Here is a 17,613-nt window from a genome sequence, read left to right as displayed (position 1 = left end):
GCTCATGGGGCGCGCTGTGCCCACGGGCAGCAGTCGGGAGGTTTCCAGCAAGAGGCCGAAGAGGGGAGCGGACACGGCCCCCGAATGGAAGGAGCCAGAGTCAGGCAGGCCCCACGGACGCGCATGGACCCCACGGACCCCCACAGACCCCACGCCCTGCTGCGTGGACGGCGGGGAATGACTCCCAGACCCGGACACCCCCTTGGGAAGGCAGGAGAGAGCTGAAGGAGGCATGAGGAAGCCAAGCCGGGGACGGGGCGGAGGGTCCCTCCTCTGGGGACAGCGGGTGGCCCCCCTGCTGGAAGAGGCTGCAGCTGGGACTCACCAGCTTGTCGTGTCTGAAGGAGGGTCCTGGTGGCCCTGGAGGCCCTTGGGGTCCTGGGGGTCCTCTTGGCCCGACCCCAGGGTCGCCCTGGGGACAGAAGGCACCGGTTACATTAGGGGGCGCGGCCCCACGGCGGTCAGGGCTTGAGGACGTAACACGCACGGCCCGCCGGCCAGACCGCCCGGCCTCTCACCTTCTCGCCCTTGGGGCCCACGTCTCCCGGGGTTCCGGGGAAGCCCTGCGGCCCAGGGTCACCCTGGAAGACAAGGACCAGCAGCTCCGTCAGAAGGCACCTCCGTGCCGACCCCGCCCGCACCGCCGAAGACACGCGGCCGGGACCCACCGAGCCCCCGGAGGACGTCACGCAGGACCCGAGGTGGACGTGCCTGGGGATCGCCATGCGGACCCGCCCTAAACGCTGCGCTGTGGCCTCCCCGTGGACATCCTCGGGGTCACCAGTGCTCTCTCCCGCTGGTGTGCATGCCTGAGTGTGTGCACCCGTGTGTGAATCTGCATGCGTGTATACGTGAATATATGTGTATGTGTATAACTGTGTGTGTACACCTGCTTGTGTGCACCTGCTTGTGTACCTGTGTGCACCTGTGTGTGTGTGCACCTCCATGTATGCAGCTCTTGTGTGCACCTGTGTATGCATCAGTTTGTGCACCTGCGTGTGTATACCTGGGTGTGTGCACCTGCATGTGTGTGCTGCACCTGCATGCGCGCACCTGCCTGTATGTGTATACCTGTGTGTGTCGACCTGAGTGTGTGCACCTGCGTGTATACCTGTGTGCACCTGCTTCTGTGTGTACCTGTGTGTGCACGCATTTGCATGTGTATATGTATATACCTGTATGTGCACCTGCTTGTGTGTGCACCTGCGTGTGCATGTGTGTGCACCTGTGTATGCACCTGAGTGTGTGTGCACCTGCATGTGTGCACCTCCATGTATGCAGCTCTTGTGTGCACCTGTGTGTACATCAGCTTGTGTGTGCACCTGCGTGTATACCTGGGTGTGTGCACCTGTGTGTGTACACCTGCATGTGTGTGCTACACCTGCTCATGTGCACCCGTGTGTGCACCTGCTTGTGTACCTGTGTGCACCTGCGTGTGCGTGTGCGTGGACCTGTGTGTGCACCTCCATGTATGCAGCTCTTGTGTGCACCTGTTGTGTGCATCAACTTGTGTGTGTACCTGCGTGTGTATACCCGGGTGTGTGCACCTGCGTGTATGTGTATACCTGTGTGTGTGCACCTGCTTCTGTGTGTACCTGTGTGTGCACCTGGGCATCTGCCTGTGTATATGTATATACCTGTGTGTGCACCTGCGTGTGAATGTGTGTGCACCTGTGTATGCACCTGAGTGTGTGCGCCTGCTTGTGTGTGCTCCTGTTTATGCACCTGAGTGTGTGTGCCCCTGCATGTGTGCGCACCTGCACGTGTACCTGTGTGTGCACCCGAGTGTGTGCACCTGCGTGTATGTGTGTATACCTACACGTCTGCACCTGCATGTGCATGGGTGCGTGAGGGGAGGCACTGTGGACAGAGCGGCTGCCCCTGGTGGGGCGGAGGTGGCGTGTGTTTGCGTGTCCACGGGCGCCGGGCACACTCGAGACTCTGGCTCGTTCGAGCGGAGCGAGCTGTCCCCATCCCCACGTCCTGTGGGGTCCAGGCCGCCCGGGCTGAGCACTGGCTGGTGTCCTCAGCCCCCAGGACCCCGCAGGCGACCGCAGCACCGGGGACTCAGGGACAGCCTGGCCTCAGTAGGAAATATCCCTCCTGTCCTCCGCAGCATCCCAGACGCGGACGAGCGGTGTCGGGGGCACCGGGGCCGCCCCTCCCAGGCTCCCTACTGCGCGCCGCCTGCGGGATCCCCCATCTTCGCGGGCAACCTTCCCGCGGCACGTTATCAGCATCTGTGGATTCCTAACAACCCGGACGCGGTGCTTTCCACCCAGACGCTCTCCTCTGCGGGGACTGCGGGCGGGTCTGCGCCACCCCTCGCCCCTCGCCCCTCGCCCCTCGGCCCCGCGGCCCCCAACCCACCCCTCACGTGTTTGCTCCTCTAGGAGCCTGGAAGCTGCACCTTTTCTCTCTCCCCTTCCGTCCTGCAAGGAGCCTAACTGCCGGTACCTCGGCGCAGCTGTGTTTTTCTATCAATACACTTGTATTTTCTCAGCGGACGTTAAGTTGCATTTTCAAAACGGTTCATTTAGGAATCTGTGCGCTGCGTGGCACTGACGGGGGGTCACGGGGAAGGGCCCTGAGGGTCTCACACACACGAGACAGGAACACCTGGCTCTGAAGCAAACTCACCGGCCTCCCGTCCTCACCGGGATCCCCCTGGAACGTGCAAGAGAACCGTCAGCGACAGACCGACGCCCCGCGCCCGCCCGGTCTGAACAGAGACCCGCACCCGAGCCCCAAGCCCCACGGATGACCCGGGGAGGGACAGCGTCCCCCTAGCGCAGCGGCCCCCTGCCAGCCCCCCGGCCGCCCTCCCCTCCCGGAGCGGCGAGGAAGCAGCCTCGGGGTCAGGGCCGCCCCGGGGTCTCCGTCCCGGGACCTGCTGCCCTGGCACATGCCCCCACCAGTGCCCGCCCGGCCCACGGAAGGTGCTCACCGGCTCACCGTCCCTTCCAGGGGTGCCATCCTTCCCCGGCGGCCCTGGGGGGCCCGGGGGGCCCTGTGGCCCGGGTCCCGGCCATGCTTCAGGGTTGTGCGCCGCAGGGCCTGTAGGAGCCTGGGGACCAGGAGGCGAAGGCACAGGCTGGGGCCGGCGGCTGCACCCTCCCGAGGCCCCGGCTGGGCCTGGTATCCCAGGGGCCCGCAGGGGATGCGCCGGCACAGGGCACACAGCGCCGGCCACGGGCTCCTGGAGCTCGGGTGAGTGGACCGAAGCACCGACCGCCCTGGGGTCCGGGGAGGGGTCTGGGGAGGGGTCCGGGGAGGGGGCTCACCTCCTGCAGGCTGCCCCCAAGGCGTTGGGCGCTCTCTGCGGCGACTGTAGCCGAGCCGGGGAGGGTCCGAGCTGGGGAGGCAGAGGCGGCCGTCGGTCCCCGGAGCACGGCCAGGCTCCCCTGCTCCTGCCCCGACCCCAGGCTGCCCGGAGCCCAGCCGTGGCCCCGGCACACACACACCCACACCCACGCCCACGTCACTCCTCCTCTCACCGGGCACCGGAGCTCGCCACATTTATCACCACCCCTCCGCCAGGAGGCACACGGCCCCGAGGAGCGAGGACGTTTCCTGACACCAGATGCTCACACTCAGGACGTGTTGGGTTGTAATCTACGGTGACTGACACGCACCCCGGCCCCAGCCTCCAGCAGGTCCACGCCCGAGTCCCCTGAGCCCCTGCACCCCGGCCCCCAGCAGGTCCATGCCCGAGCCCCCTGAGCCCCTGCACCCCAGCCCCCAGCAGGTCCACACCTGAGCCCCCTGAGCCCCCTGAGCCCCTGCACCCAGCAGGTCCACACCTGAGCCCCCTGAGCCCCCTGAGCCCCTGCACCCCGGCCCCCAGCAGGTCCACACCTGAACCCCCTGAGCCCCTGCACCCCGGCCCCCAGCAGGTCCACACCCGAGCCCCCTGAGCCCCTGCACCCCGGCCCCCAGCAGGTCCACACCTGAGCCCCCTGAGCCCCCTGAGCCCCTGCACCCCGGCCCCCAGCAGGTCCATACCTGAACCCCCTGAGCCCCTGTACTCTGGCCCCCAGCAGGTCCAAGCCGGAGCCCCCTGAGCCCCTGCACCCCGGTCCCCAGCAGGTCCACACCTGAGCCCCCGCCCCGCAGCCCGCCCCGAAGACCTCCAGGGCCACAGGGAACGTCCCCAACCCCAGAAGCCAACCTGGGACGGGCCTGCTTCACGGACGTCCTGGGCAGAGGCTGACCTGTGCAACCAGCTGTCCTGCAAAGCCAGCCCTGGGGCCTCCTGGCGAGCCCCTGCACCCTCGCAACGGCCCCACCGATCCCCACTGGTGACACGAACGGGGGAGGCCAAGCAGCGGCTCCGGGCCGAGTCCCCTGGGGCTGTGGGGCCAGGCGGGCGCTGACCACTGCCCGGGCTGGGCTGGGCGTGTGTCCCCGACGGACGGGAGCCCCTCCGGCCCCACACACCACCCACCCAACAGCCTTACCTCCCAACGGGGACGCCGTGGCTTCTTCCTCGATTTCTTCCATTCTGGAATCTTCCACGTCCCTGCCTCCAGCCAAGGGCGGAGAAGTGACCGGGGGAGCCTCGGGGAGCTCGGCTTTGGGGAGCAGACCCTGGCAAAAGGTGAGGGTGGGAGAAGCAGCCCGTTACTCCGCACAGGCGGCCGTGCCAGTCTGTCCGTGGGGCGGTTTGCACTCCCGCGCTGGCTTCTCCTAAACAGCCCGTGGGTCGGGGTCCCCCGCGCGCCCCAAGCCTGGAGGTCTCCCTGCGGGCCAGGGAGGCTCGGGGCCCAGGACGGCCCGGTGACCCTCAAGCGCCCCAGCTCCTCCCCGGGGACAGCGACCTGCCTGGCGGGGCTGGATCTACACCCCCCGAGGGGGAAGGCCGGCCCCGGGGCACACGCAGCCCCAGGACGGGGCCCCAGGCACGCGGGCGCCCAAAGGCTCCTGCCACCACCCGCCCCACCCTGGGCGGGAGCTCCGGTGACCCCACAAGGTCAGTGCACTCGGTGGCCGTCCTCCTGTGACCTGCCGGCCGCCAGGCCCCCCAGCTGACCCCCGGGCCCCCGCTGGCCTCCCGACATCCACGAGCCGCTGACCCCGAGGGAGCGGAGGCCCCGCGCGGCCACGGAGAGTGGGGGGCGCCCCGGGAGGGCTGAGGCCGGTCCCCTGGAAGCAGGGAAGCCCCCAGCAGCGGGCCGGCCTGGCCTGAGGGCCGCAGGTCGGGGGCAGAGGGTGGAATGTGCGACCGCCCCACGTGGTCACGGGCACGTCACGCCGCGGCCCTGGCACAGCCCGGGCGCCCTTCCCGTGGGGCCACGTGCCCAGCTCTGGTTTGCAGCAGGGACAGGAGCTCGGTGGGGGAAGGGCCCACATCCCACCACAGGCCGCCAGACGCGGGCAGGGCCGTCACGGGCACCCGGGCCCACTGGGCGCCCTCCCAGCACCGCTCCGGCCACCGCAGGGCCAGGGGTCCCAGCGCCCCGGGAGGGAGGGGGCGGGGCCACCCGTCCCTGCACGTGGGGCAAAAGCGGCCTCTTCCCTCCCGCATGCCGTGTTGGGTGGGGGGAGCCGGGCGAGCTCTGGCCCGGCCTCCAGAACCTTCCTCGCCGTGACCCCTGCCTGCTTTCCCTTCCATGGGAGTTACAGACCCACCGGCCGGGTGGGAACAGGTCACCAAGGTCACCCAGAGACCCGGGCGGGGGGCGGGTGTTAGGATCAGAAACCGAACTAAATCCCTCGGGACAGAGCTATGGAGGCGCATCTCCCGGACGGGCCACCTGATCCCAGCGTCCCGGGTCCGGCTGGAGCGTGTCCCACGTGTGCTCACCGGCCACACTGGCAGGACCCCAGGAAGGCGGCCCCCGGCACTCACCGACGGCTCCCGGTCGTCCTCCAGCCCGCTCCCGAAGTCTCCGGACACCTGAGGGCGGCAGGGGAGGAGCAGGGCACCGGTGAGCTCCCCCTGTCCCCGCGGGGCCACACACGCCTCTTTCGACTCGTCCCCCTGCTCCCGGGACGCCGTGTGGCCAGGGGACGGAAGCCCAGCACGGGGGGCTCCACGACACGAGGCTGCGCAGGTGGACGGGCCGGTGGCGCTGAACAGGGTGGGCGGCGGCCGCGGGGACCGTGACCGGTCATGTCCCCCCCGCTCGTGGCTGGCGCCTCACTGTGCACCCGGGGTCGCAGGGGGCACTCTGAGCTCCGGATCCCCCAGGACACCGGCTCCCTGCCCTCCGTCCCCCGCACCCGAGACCTGGATTTTCTTGTTTAGACCCGAGGCATGTGCACACGCACACACGCCGCTCGCTCTGGCCACGAGCGACCGCGGGGCCCCGGCTCTTCCCGGTTGTTGGAGCTCCCGCCCGGATCCGCGGGAGCTCCCAGGGGAGGGCTGGAGGCCCGGCGGCTCCTCCTGACGTTGCCGTTGATGAGGGCGTCCCCGGCTCGTGGCACCCGCACGAGCCCTCGAGTCCCCCGTGGGGTTCCCGGCTGCCCCCGCCCTGCGCCTCCACCCTCCGGCCGCGGCCCCACTCACCCCGCCGCTGTCGTCGTCGTCCTCCTCCAGGCAGTGCAGGGGGCTCACGTGCGGGTCCCCGCGCACCCTCAGCTCCGCGATCATCCCCTGAGGCAGAGGGACAGGGGGTCACCGTGGGCTCCAGGATGGGGGGTGCACACCGGCCGGCACCCGGCTCGCAGTGAGAAGGTCTGGGACGGGGCTCCTGAGCACCCACACGAGGCCGGGGAGGGAGGCCGTGCTCCCGGACGGCGCGGCGAGCGGCAGGACACGCGTCTCCCCACACCAAGGAGGGCCGGGGCCGCGGAGGGGGCTGCCAGTGGGCGACCATGTGGGCAGCTCCCCCGTGACGCACCCCCAGGCCTGTTCCGGTGCTTCCTGTTCTCACTTGACGTCCTTCTCCGCGGGGACTCACTCTGGCGCTTCTCCCCCAAACCGAAGCCACACTTGGTGCATCGGCCTGCGCGTCTGCACCGCCCTCGCGATAGGCCGCGGCCAGGCGGGCCCTGGGGTGCGGTGTCCGGGGGCCGACAGAGCGGGACCCGGCCCCTGCATGCTGCGCTGGCGCTACGGACCCCGAAATGCCCTTCAGGGCCGCCCCACACCCCAGGGGCCTCCTGTCCCTCCGGCCTGCGGGCTGCGCATGCCCCCCCTACGTTCTTCTGTTTCTTCCTCCCAACGACCTCCAGACTCCCTCCATCGCCGACCCTGCACCCCGTGACCCTGCGGCCCCACAGCAACGAGGAGCACGTGATGACAACCCAACAACGCCCCGCGTGTCCCCATGAGCCCTGCAGGAGGGCTCCCCTTGCTTCCCAAGGCTGCCTCCTCCAGGAAGCCCCCCTGGATCCCTTCCCAGGAGGGTTAGACCCTCCAGGGGGGCGGCTCTGACCCTCTGCCCCCCCACCTCCCTGCATTGGACAGCGAGGCCTGCGGGGCCACATCCCATCTCCCCGTGTGTGCACACGTGTCCATGTGTGTCGGACGTGCACACGTGCTCCTTCAGGCCCCGACACCCGCCCCTGGGAGGACAAGAGGGCTGGACCCAGGCCCCGAAGCCCCACGGTCCCCACGGGGCCCCAGCACGAGGGGAAGGACACGCTGAGGACACGGGCGGGAAGCGGTCGGATGCCGGTGCGTCATTTCCCGCCCGCGGGGCACAGGCACCGACCCCTTGGCACAGACGCACACAGGGGCCGAGGCCACAGCAGCCGGCGCGGCTCGGGTCACCAGCGGAGTCGCAGATGGGCTCTTCCCGAAGCTGGGCTGACCCGAGGGCGCTGAACACGGCGGCCACGGCAGGACCGTCTCCGTCACCGCCGTCCCCACCTAACCACGGTGTTTCAGGAGGTCGGAGGCAGGGATGGCCCGAGGCCCCAGTCAAGGCAGCTGCACCGGTTCTCAGTCAGGTCAGGATGGTCATGGGTTCCGGAAGGTTCTTTGGGGTGGCCGGGTGGTGTCCAGGCCTGCGGCCCTCCAGGGAAGCCAACGGACAGTGGCCGGTAGGAGGGCCCAGGGGGCAGGGGCAGGGGGGCGGTGTGCGGGGCCTGACCCCACACAGGAGGGCGGCGGCCCCGCAGAGAGAGCACTGTCTGCCGGGGCCGGAGATCAGCCCCCGACGTTTCCAGGACACCAGCCGCGGCCTGTGTCAGCCCAGAGCCCACGGGGCCTGCCACGCAGCCGCCCTCGCCGCCCCCCAGGGCCCTGCCACCCTGCAGCGTCCCCACAAGCGCCAGGTCAGAGTGAGGCCGGCCCCCCTCACTGTGGTCGCTGGGACCCGCCCCCTGCAGAGCCACCCTCAGGGCTGCGGTCCTCACCCCCCGTGACCCCTGCAGGTAGAGGAGACGCAGCGAGGGGACCGGCTCAGGCTCCAGGACCAGAGACGCGGTCCGTGCCCCGCGGGGGAGTCGGCTGTGGATGGGGCTGGGTACGCGTGAGGAACGAGTGTCCTTCCTTCTAATTCTGGGATGTCCTGACCACCACGGAGGGCGGCCAGGCTGCGTGGGAGGTGTGTGAGCTCTGTGGACGGGACACGTGTGAACACGTGTGCGTGTGGACAAACGTGCAGCTGTGTGTGCATGTGGTGAGGGCAGGTGTGGGCGCACCTGTGTGCACGTGAACCACCGCACCCCTCGGTGCATGGGGCAGGTGTGCATGTGGTGGGGGCACGTGTGAGAGAGCACATCGGTGCATGTGAACGGTACGCACCTGTGTGCATGGAGTGTGCGTGCATGTGGTGACGTGTGAGCGCCCGTGTGTGCACCTGCGTGCCCTGAGCACGTGTATGCACATGAGCCTGTGTGTGGGAGCACGGCACACGCAGATGCCGCCCGCCGCCCGCAGGAGACAGGCCACGCTGGCCTCACAGAGCAGGGGTCAAGTCGGGGGGCGGCGGCACAGGGCTCGGACGCAGGTGCTGGGATCGCCCACCCTGCCGAAGGAGGGACGGGGTGGCCCCGCTGACACGCGTGCCCAGGTGTGGAGGCGCAGGGACGGCACAGGGCTGATGTTAGGTGCCAGAAGGCCGAGCTCTCCCCGGGGTGGCAGCGATGAGGGGGGCGCGGGCGCTGCCGGCAGGTGGGGGCAGGGGACACACATGTCCCCCGCAGACCCGGCCCCGACCGACCAGCGCAGAAGGGGAGCCGGCCGCCGCTCCCCGAGGACACGTTAGTGGGGAAGACGTCGGTTGTGCAAAAGCCACAGTCCTGCTGGCAGCAGCCCACGGGCCGGGAGGCAGACGTTGTGAAACCCGGAGACGCCGCTGAGCCTCGCGAACAAAGGCCGCGGCAGCCGTGTCCTGTGGCTGCCACCGCGGGTCGTAGGGACCGTCACCCCGACGGCCTGGGGTGGGCTGCCCCCGACTCTCCGGGGAGGGCCGTGTCCTGGCTTCGGGGTGCTGAGTGAGCCTACAGGGGGGGGCACCCCGCACTCCCGGCCCGACTCACCCCTGCCTCGCTCGGCTGCTCCGCCCTCCGCCCCCTCCCCGCCCGGGGGCCTGGCCCCGGTCACAGCCCAGCCGCAGCGGTCCCTGACCCCCCCCTCGGTCCCCGCGCTCCTTGCACCAGTGGCTTCTGACCACCTGCTTGCGTCAGGCCCTGACTGTTGGCACGAGAGCACCGGGCTCCTCCCAGCAGGGTCGCGTCGGGGCACGTTACTGTGTCACAGACGCTGCCGCTGTGGCCTCCGTCTCCCCCCTCCTACCGCAAGGAAAAGGGGCGGGTGCGCTTGTCCTAGAGAAGGGGGCGGGGGCGGGGGCGGGTGCCGGGCGTGGGGAACCTGGGCCCCTGACGACACGCTCCGGCCTGCCCCACGCCGTCCCGGGCATCCAGCCCGCCCGTGGCTGGTCGGTGACCCCCGGCTTCGGGGAACCGGGCGCTGCTTTGGTCCACAGCATGGCCACGGGGCCGCACACGGAGGCGGTCCCCCCTGCCGCACGGTGGCCCTCGGGCGCAGTACGTGACCGGCCCGCGTGAGGTGCCACCGTGGAAGTAGGTAGGGACGTTCAGAGGCAGTGGGCCGGCAGCCGGCAGGCGCCCCAGTAACGGGCGGGAGCGCGGCCCCGGGGGACACCTGCCCCACGCTGGACCCGAGAGGAGGAAACCTGCAAAGCCCCGCTTTCCTGGGCAGACACAGCAGAGGCTCCGTGGGGCGCCGGGCGGGGGCGCGGGGGGACACCCACCCGGAGGGGCCGCCCCGCGTGCTGCGCCTCCCGGAGCCCGGTCGCACGAGTCACGGCAGGACCCTCGCCCCGAAGGCCTGGAGAGCCCGGGGCTGGGGCGGCTGGTCTCCGGTCCCACAAGCCTGGCCCCTCAGCCAGCTGCAATCGGACCAAACCCCCACACGGAACATTCCTGAAGCCTCCAGTCGGGCCGCCAGGGGCCGGACACGGGGCTCGGGAGGACGCGACTCGGGCGACATCCGCTGGGCCTCCAGCCGCCCCCCAGCGCCCACAGGGGGCCCACGCCCCGCTCCGGCCCCGTCTTCCCAACGCCCAAGGCTCGGCCGCCACGCTACACGCCACGGGCGTCTCCCACGTTACGTATCTCAACGGCTTGCGTGAAAAAGTGACAAGATAAAAAGGCAAAAAGCAAACGGGAGATAAAATTTACAGCGGACGGGACGGAGGAGCGGTTCTCTCCTACAGAAAGAGCTTGGGACAAGCCGGTAAGAAGCCGTGGAACCGCTCAGAGCAAAGCCACAAAGCGCAGAAACAGGCCAGTCACAAAAGAACCAATTGTGTCCTTTTTTTTTTTAAAGAAAAAATTGGAATAACCAAAAATTGTGTGCAAAAATGAAAGTGTGTCTACGCCAGCAACCCAGGCACACACGTCCACACACCCGGACGCCGCGGGCCTCTGTGGACTGGCGGCCGCGCCCTGTGTCGGGGACCCGCAGCCGTGCCCCGGGCCACCCCGTCCCCGGCCCCCTCGGCGCCCCGGGAGACGCGACGACACCAGCCCTCCCGGCCCCCCCGGCCTCCTCCCACTTCATCGTGCTTGAGGCTCAGCCTGAAAACACAAAGGGGCCCAGTGTGGTGTCCAGGCCCCGGCGGCCCGACCCCGAGGCGCGGAGTTCCCGCGGGGGGAAGGTCGGCCGCGCGGTCGCCGTCCGGGCTGAGAACCTCGCTCCTCAGGCCGCCCTTTGTCTGGGCGATGATTCACCTTGTCCCCGGGGGCCGCCCCCTCGGGCCCGCACAGGGACCCCGTCTGGACCACGCGGCAGGGCCGGTGCAGGGGCGGGTGGGGACCCACGAACCGTGCCCGCGAGCGAGCGTGGGAGGCCGCGGCCCCGGGAGAGACCCCACCCGGGCTCCGGGATCTGCGTCCCGCAGAGAACGAGGCCGGGCCTGGGCCTGGGCCTGGGGGACGGGGTGTCCCTGAGGGCCGGGTGCAGGCCTGGGGCGACGGCCTCGCTGCTCCCCAGCCGACTGCGCGGCGGCTGCAGGGGTCGGTGAAAATGAGGACGAGCAGCAGGTTGATGTAGGGGTGACGTGACCCCCCCGAACCCCCCCCCCAGGCACAGCAGGTGGGCGGCCTTCCCGCCAGGAAGACCCTCGTGGAGGGAGGTGCCCACGGGGCTCGGACAGCAGGGAAGAGCCCGACCTGCGAGGACCCTGGACATCCCCGGCTCCGCAGCACAAGGGGGTCACAGCACCCATCCCTGGAGCCCCCACCCCCCGGGCAACCCCCACCCCCCGGGAGGCCCCCACCCCCTGGGCAGCCCCCACCCCGAGGGATGACCCCCGACCCCAGGAACAGCCCCCAACCTCCAGGCGGCCCCCACCCCGGGAATGGCCCTCACTCCTGGGGATGGCCCCCACCCCCCCAAGTGGCCCCCACCCTGGGGCAGCCCCCACCCCAGGAACATCCCCCACCCCCCAGGCGGCCCCCACCCCCCAGGCGGCCCCCACCCCGGGGTGGCTGCGGTCGCTTACCTGGAACTTGTCGGGGTCCGCTCCTCCCGCCTGGGCCACAAACAGGCCGGCGCCGGGCTCCAGCTGCAGGCCCCCCGGGGAGCGCTCCAGGGGCACCCTCTGGAACAACTCGCAGTCCACGAACAGCGCCACCGTCGCGCCGTCCACGCTGAGCGCCAAGCGCGTCCACTGGCCGGTGAAGGCGGGCAGGCGGAAGCTGGCGGCCGTGCGGGTCCGGGCGGCCCCGGGCTCCGTGTACAGGAGCTGGACGTGCTGCTGCCCGTCACGCACACCCGACAGCTTCACGCCCACGGAGACCACCGCCTGGGCCGCGTCCGTGATGGCAAACAGCACCCCCGGGCCCTCGGTGGCCGGCCGCACGTGCATGAGCAGCGAGAAGTCACGGAAGAACGGGCTGGGGACGTGGTACCGGGCCACCTGGCCGCTGTTGGCGTCCGGGCCGAAGACGAAGGCCGGCCCCACGTCGGGGTCGTCCACCTGGGTGACCTGCTGGGGCGGGGGCTCTCCCAGCAGCTGCAGGAGCCCCACCTCCGAGCCCCGGCTCTCTGCAAAGAGGAGAAAGACCCCAGTGAGGCTGTGCCCGGGAACAAGCAGGCAGGGCGCCGGGGGGACACTGAGGCACGAGGGGCTCCGGGCCTGCCTCTACAGGCACCACGGACGGCCAGGACTCGTGGCCACGGGCCACCGTCCCTCCTTCCATGGGCTCCCAGGCCCCGGGGGACGTGACAGGAACTGTCCCAACCAGGGGGCCAGAGGCCGTGGCTGCGCAGGGCGCCCTGTGAGCTCAGGGCCGGCGGCCCACGCGTGTGCTGGGACCCCAGCCCAGCCTCCACCCCCGGGACCACCCCACCTGGCCGCGGGCCTCAGTGGGCCTCAGCCACACGTCTGCAGGGCCACAGAGGGAAACCCTACAGCCCAGCGGCCCCGCAGGCTTATCCCCGTGAGGAGCCAGCCTGCACACAACTAAACCCCGGGGCAGATCAGGGCCCGGTGCTCGTGGTCTGAGCCCTACGCACACTTGTAACACAGCCCACCAGGCGCCCAGCTTTGTCGGGGGCCTTGTGCAGTGTCCCCGCCCACCGTGTCGTGGAGTCCCAGCCCCAGCAGGTCCCTCTCGGGGTGACCCCCCAGCACAGGGAGGTGGCGCGAGTCTAGGCTGGGGACACAGCACGGTGCCCAGCCTTCTCCCGCGTATCTTGTCCTTCCAGGTGGGACCAGAAGGCTTCCTGGGCAGGCAGGGGCCACCAGAGCCTGCGACCTTGGGCCGGGAGCATCAGGCGCTGGGCACAGAGGGCAGGGCCTCTCCGTTGGTGATTTCCTGCCTACGTGCCCACAGCCGGAGCCGGGAATCCGGGGCCACAGTGCGGCCAAGAGCTCCGACCCCAAGCCCCTTCTCTGAAGACCCTGGTGTGGTCCACCTGCAAGGGGAGAGTTACGTGGAGGAGATGCTCTCCGGGGAAGGGGCTGCTGGCAAGCAGGAGTCCTGAGGAGGGCGGTGGGTGGGTACCTGGGCTCTGGCCCTGAGCAGCAGGGCCCGGCTGACCCGGTCAGAGCAGCGGGGAGAAATGCCAAACCCCAACTTCCTAAGGCAAGCTCCATCTTTCAAAGAGCTCTTGGAGACAGAACAATGAACACAGAGGAGAGCCCGGAGCCACGGAGGGCAGGAGCACATGCCCTTTGGGTCCCTCCCAGGGCTGGTGCGCCCGGGGCGGTGCTGGGCGTCCCGTCTCCCCTCTGTAGGGCCCTGACTTCCCACCAGCACCACCAGCCAGGGCCCCCCTCGCCTGCAGGCAAGACCCTCATGCCAAGTCAGTGTAGGCACAGCCTTGCTTGGGCAGCGGCCTGGCCTCAGGCCTAGGGAGCAGGGGGTGCCTCGCGGGAAGACCCCAGGCCGCGGGAAGACAGCCCCTGCTTGATGCTCAAAGTCAGACCCTCCCTGCTGTGCACCCAGATGGCAGCTGCTGTGACGCCCTCTTCACATCACAAGTTCCCAGGGCTGAGGGTGCACTCGGGGAGATGTTCTGAGACTCAGGAACAGGACTCTGCCCAGCCTGCATGTCATGGCGCTGCCGTCCTGACTCAGCTGTGCCCAGAGTTAAACATGGGCACGCCCACCACCGCCCTTCCTCCCAGGCAGCTACGAGTTCTCCAGACTGCTGTACAATGCAAGATGCAGCAGCCGTGGATGTCCTGGGCTGCAGGGCAACGGCACGCTACAAGGGCAGGCCCGGGTCCCTGGCGAGCCTCGGGCAGCTCCTCTTCCTCCACGAAAGTCCTCATGGTTCCCACGGGGAGTAAGTCTCCAAATGCCACGGCCCGAAAATCATGGGTCTGTTGTCCAGTTGCAGGCACTGTGAGTGGAGGACGCGGTGTGGTCACCTCCCTGCAGAGCTCGTGGCAGCTGCTGCTCTGAAGGCCCTGGACCAGCTGTCGTGGGCAGGAAACCAAGATCTCTCCAAAAAAGCAAATGCCCGTGCCACGCTCTGAGAGTCTGGAAGAACACCTTCGTGGGAACACAGTGGGTGATATCTTTTGGCAAGTGGGGCCCCCTCCTGTTGGCCGACGCTCACTCGGGTTAAGGAATTGGGGGACTTGCCCAGTTGGGGACAACCTCCCTTGCGGACAGGCCAGCCGTGACCAGGTGGGACTTATCCTGGTACGTCAGGCTGGTTCAGCCTTCAAAACCCAACTAAGGGAATCCACCTCCTCAACACAGTGACTAAAAAGAATCACAAAATCATGTCCACGGATGAAGAAAAAGCATTTGACCGAATCCAACAATCACTCATGGTGAAAGCTCTCAGTAAATCAGGAATAAAACAGAATTTCCTCCATCGGATGAAGAATTCCTACAAAACATCCCTACGGCTTATAACCCACTTGATGGTGAGAAACCTGAAGCTTTCTCACCGAAATCGGGGACAAGGTAAGGACGTCTCTCTCACCGTGGCTTTTCAAAACCGGGCTAGAGATCCTGGCTAAAGCAATAAGGCAAGAACAGGAAATAGAAGTACACAGATTGGGAAGGAAAAGGAACCACTGTCTGTCCGTAGAGGACGTGATCGTCTACGCAGAAAATCCAAAAGAACTGACAGAAAAACAAAACCAGTCTCCTGGAAGCGATTACTCAAGGTCGTAGGATACACGACCAATATAAGGAATTCAGTCCCTTTCCTACGTATCAGTAACGAACAAGCAGGATTTGGAATCAGAGACACACCATTTCCATTAGCATTCCCGCCGACAACTTATCTAGGATAAATATAACGCGTATACGCACAACATCCACGGGAGGAAAACTGCAAAATTCTGCCAAAATAAATCAAAGAACTAAATCAATGCATGGAGAGTCCCTGCCCACGGATAGAAAGACTCAGGCTTGTCAGGACGTCAGGTCTCCCCGCCCTGGCCTGTAGACTCAATGCCGCCCCAATCAAAATCCCACCAAGGTTTCTGTGGATAGTGACAAACGGATTCTAAAGTCTCTGTGAGAAGCTAAAGGACCCAGAATAGCCAACACCGTGTTGGAAAAGACCGAAGTTGGAGGACGACACTCCGCGGCCCCAGCACTCGCTGTAGGGCGGCTGCGATCAGGACCGTGTGGCCCTGGGGGCGGGGGACAGGCCAGCAGGTGGACGGAACAGGAGGGAGAGCCCAGAAACAGCCACACGAACGCCCCCAACGGATCCTTGACAAAGGAGCGAGGCCACCCACGGGGCGAAGGCCGTGCCCTCCGCAGGCGGTGCTGGACAACTGGACGTCCACACGCAGAGGGAACGTGGACACGGACCTTATGCTCCTCTCGACTGGCTCACAAGGGGTCACGGATGCAGTGTAGGATGCGAAACTATGACACTTTTAGAAGACGACACAGGAGAAATCCCCGGTGACCCTGGACGGGAGGATGACCCTGTAGACCCGGCACCACGGGTCCAATCCAGGAGACAAACAACTGACCGGCTGGACCTTGTCCTGCGAAAGTCAGGGGGGTGAGAGGACAAGCACCGGCCGGCAGCAAATATTTGCAAAAGACACAGCTGATAGAGGACGGCGCCTACAATACGTAAAGATCTCTGAACACTCAACAACACGACCTGACAACGCGTTTAAGAGCGGACGGGAGACCTGCATGGAGACACGCAGGTGGCAGATCAGGAAGGCTGCTCCGCGTCCCAGGCCATCAGGGAGACGGCGACGAAGACGTGGGTGACCCGGCGACGGCAGCCAGGGCGGGAGGGCTGCGCACCGCGACGGTCGGGGGCAGGCACACCCGGGGGGACGGGGCAGGCTGGGGGCCCGGGGGTGGGGAGGAGGACTGTGAGGGGCCGCAGTGCTGGGCGCGTCGTCCCCTGGCCCCCGCCGACCTCACGTCCCCCGCGGGCCCCGGGTGATGACGACGTGTGGGTGCGGGTTCACCTGGGGTCACACATACAGCGCGGGTGCGGGATGTGGGGGGAGAGAGCGGGGCCTGCGGGGCAAGTGGGTGACACTTTTCAACAATCCACGGAGACGTGACGGTCCAGGCATCAGCCCACGCACCCCACTAACACCCCCGGTGAGACGGACGAGCAGGGACTTCCTGAACCTGATAAGCGTTGGAAGGACGCTGCACTCCCGTCCCGCGGCTTATTACACTCGGTCACAACCACAAGGTAACAGACGGCCGAGCTGTGTCGACAAATGTGCTGGGAACGAACACCTCGGGGCACCTGCTGGAGCCTCTCCCTCTCGCCCCCCCCCCCCAAATAAATAAATAAATCCCGGTCCTGGTGGCGAGGGTGCCCGCGGCTGACGTGTGGATACCATCACGCTCGTCTTCAGGTTCAACGCAGGCCACCCAAGCCCGAGCGAAAGGTTTCTGAAGCTCTGGAGAGAAGATGCCCAAGGACATGATGACCTCTGCAGAGGGTCGTGACCCCGGGGCCCAGGGCCACGCCAAGCACCGCCGTCACCAGGAGCCCAAATCAGGGCCCTCGGGGACGGGCGAACAGATCAGAGAGGGTGTGCGGAGCCAGTACAGCATCCTCTGCTACAGGAGGCGGGGGACACCCGAAGGTCCACCCTCGAGGGGGAGGGAGGACACACCAGAGCACCCAAGCCTGAGAGCACCTCCCGGAGTGCCACGGGACGTTTGAGACCCGTCGCCGTAAAGAGGGACTTCTAGATACACAGAAAGTGAGCCCATCCGTGCAGAGCAAGGACCGGGGTGTAGATCCATAAGGGCGCCTGTGCACGCACATGCACACGCACACGCACATGCACGCCGTGGTAGGCAGCTCAGGGCCCTAATGTCCGTTCCGCGTGCCCGAACCTGCAAGTGGTGGTTTGCAGAGGGGCGGAGTGACATGGCCCCAGATGGGGAGGTTCATCAAACCTAACGCGTGCATCCCTAAGAGCAGGGGCACCTCCCAGGCAGGGGCACACTGGCGGCTCCCAGAAGCCTGCAGAGGCGGACACGCTCTTCCCTGCGGCCCCCAGAAGGAGCACAGCCCTGCAGACACACCTCCACCTTAGCCCCGTGAGACTCCGACCTCGAGAACAGCATTTGTGTCATCTTCCGCCACAAGGGTCGTGGTCACGCGTCACAGCAGCCACGGAAACTCAGGCACACGCATCTGTGCAAGCCCACAGCGGGAACAGAAAGACGCCCCATCCCAGCAGCCAGGGGCGCTTGGAAGGCGCCTTC

The 17,613-nt window shown here is 67.6% G+C and overlaps 1 protein-coding gene across 1 annotated transcript in view; it reads right to left on the bottom strand.

Moving 5' to 3' along the window:
• Positions 1-17,613, bottom strand: part of COL18A1 (collagen type XVIII alpha 1 chain) — a 41,138-nt gene that overhangs the window by 17,633 nt on the left and 5,892 nt on the right. The window contains 9 exon segments of the mRNA XM_077879435.1: positions 326-412; positions 519-581; positions 2,641-2,667; positions 2,948-3,067; positions 3,285-3,355; positions 4,461-4,590; positions 5,807-5,899; positions 6,515-6,601; positions 11,928-12,472. Of these exon segments, the coding sequence (XP_077735561.1) occupies positions 326-412; positions 519-581; positions 2,641-2,667; positions 2,948-3,067; positions 3,285-3,355; positions 4,461-4,590; positions 5,807-5,899; positions 6,515-6,601; positions 11,928-12,472 (1,223 nt within the window).

Source organism: Canis aureus, chromosome 30 (genome assembly GCF_053574225.1).
Source record: "Canis aureus isolate CA01 chromosome 30, VMU_Caureus_v.1.0, whole genome shotgun sequence".
NCBI classification, from domain to species: domain Eukaryota; kingdom Metazoa; phylum Chordata; class Mammalia; order Carnivora; family Canidae; genus Canis; species Canis aureus.
The sequence above is the reverse complement of the archived record's forward strand: the minus strand, read 5'-3'. Positions and strand labels throughout refer to the sequence as shown.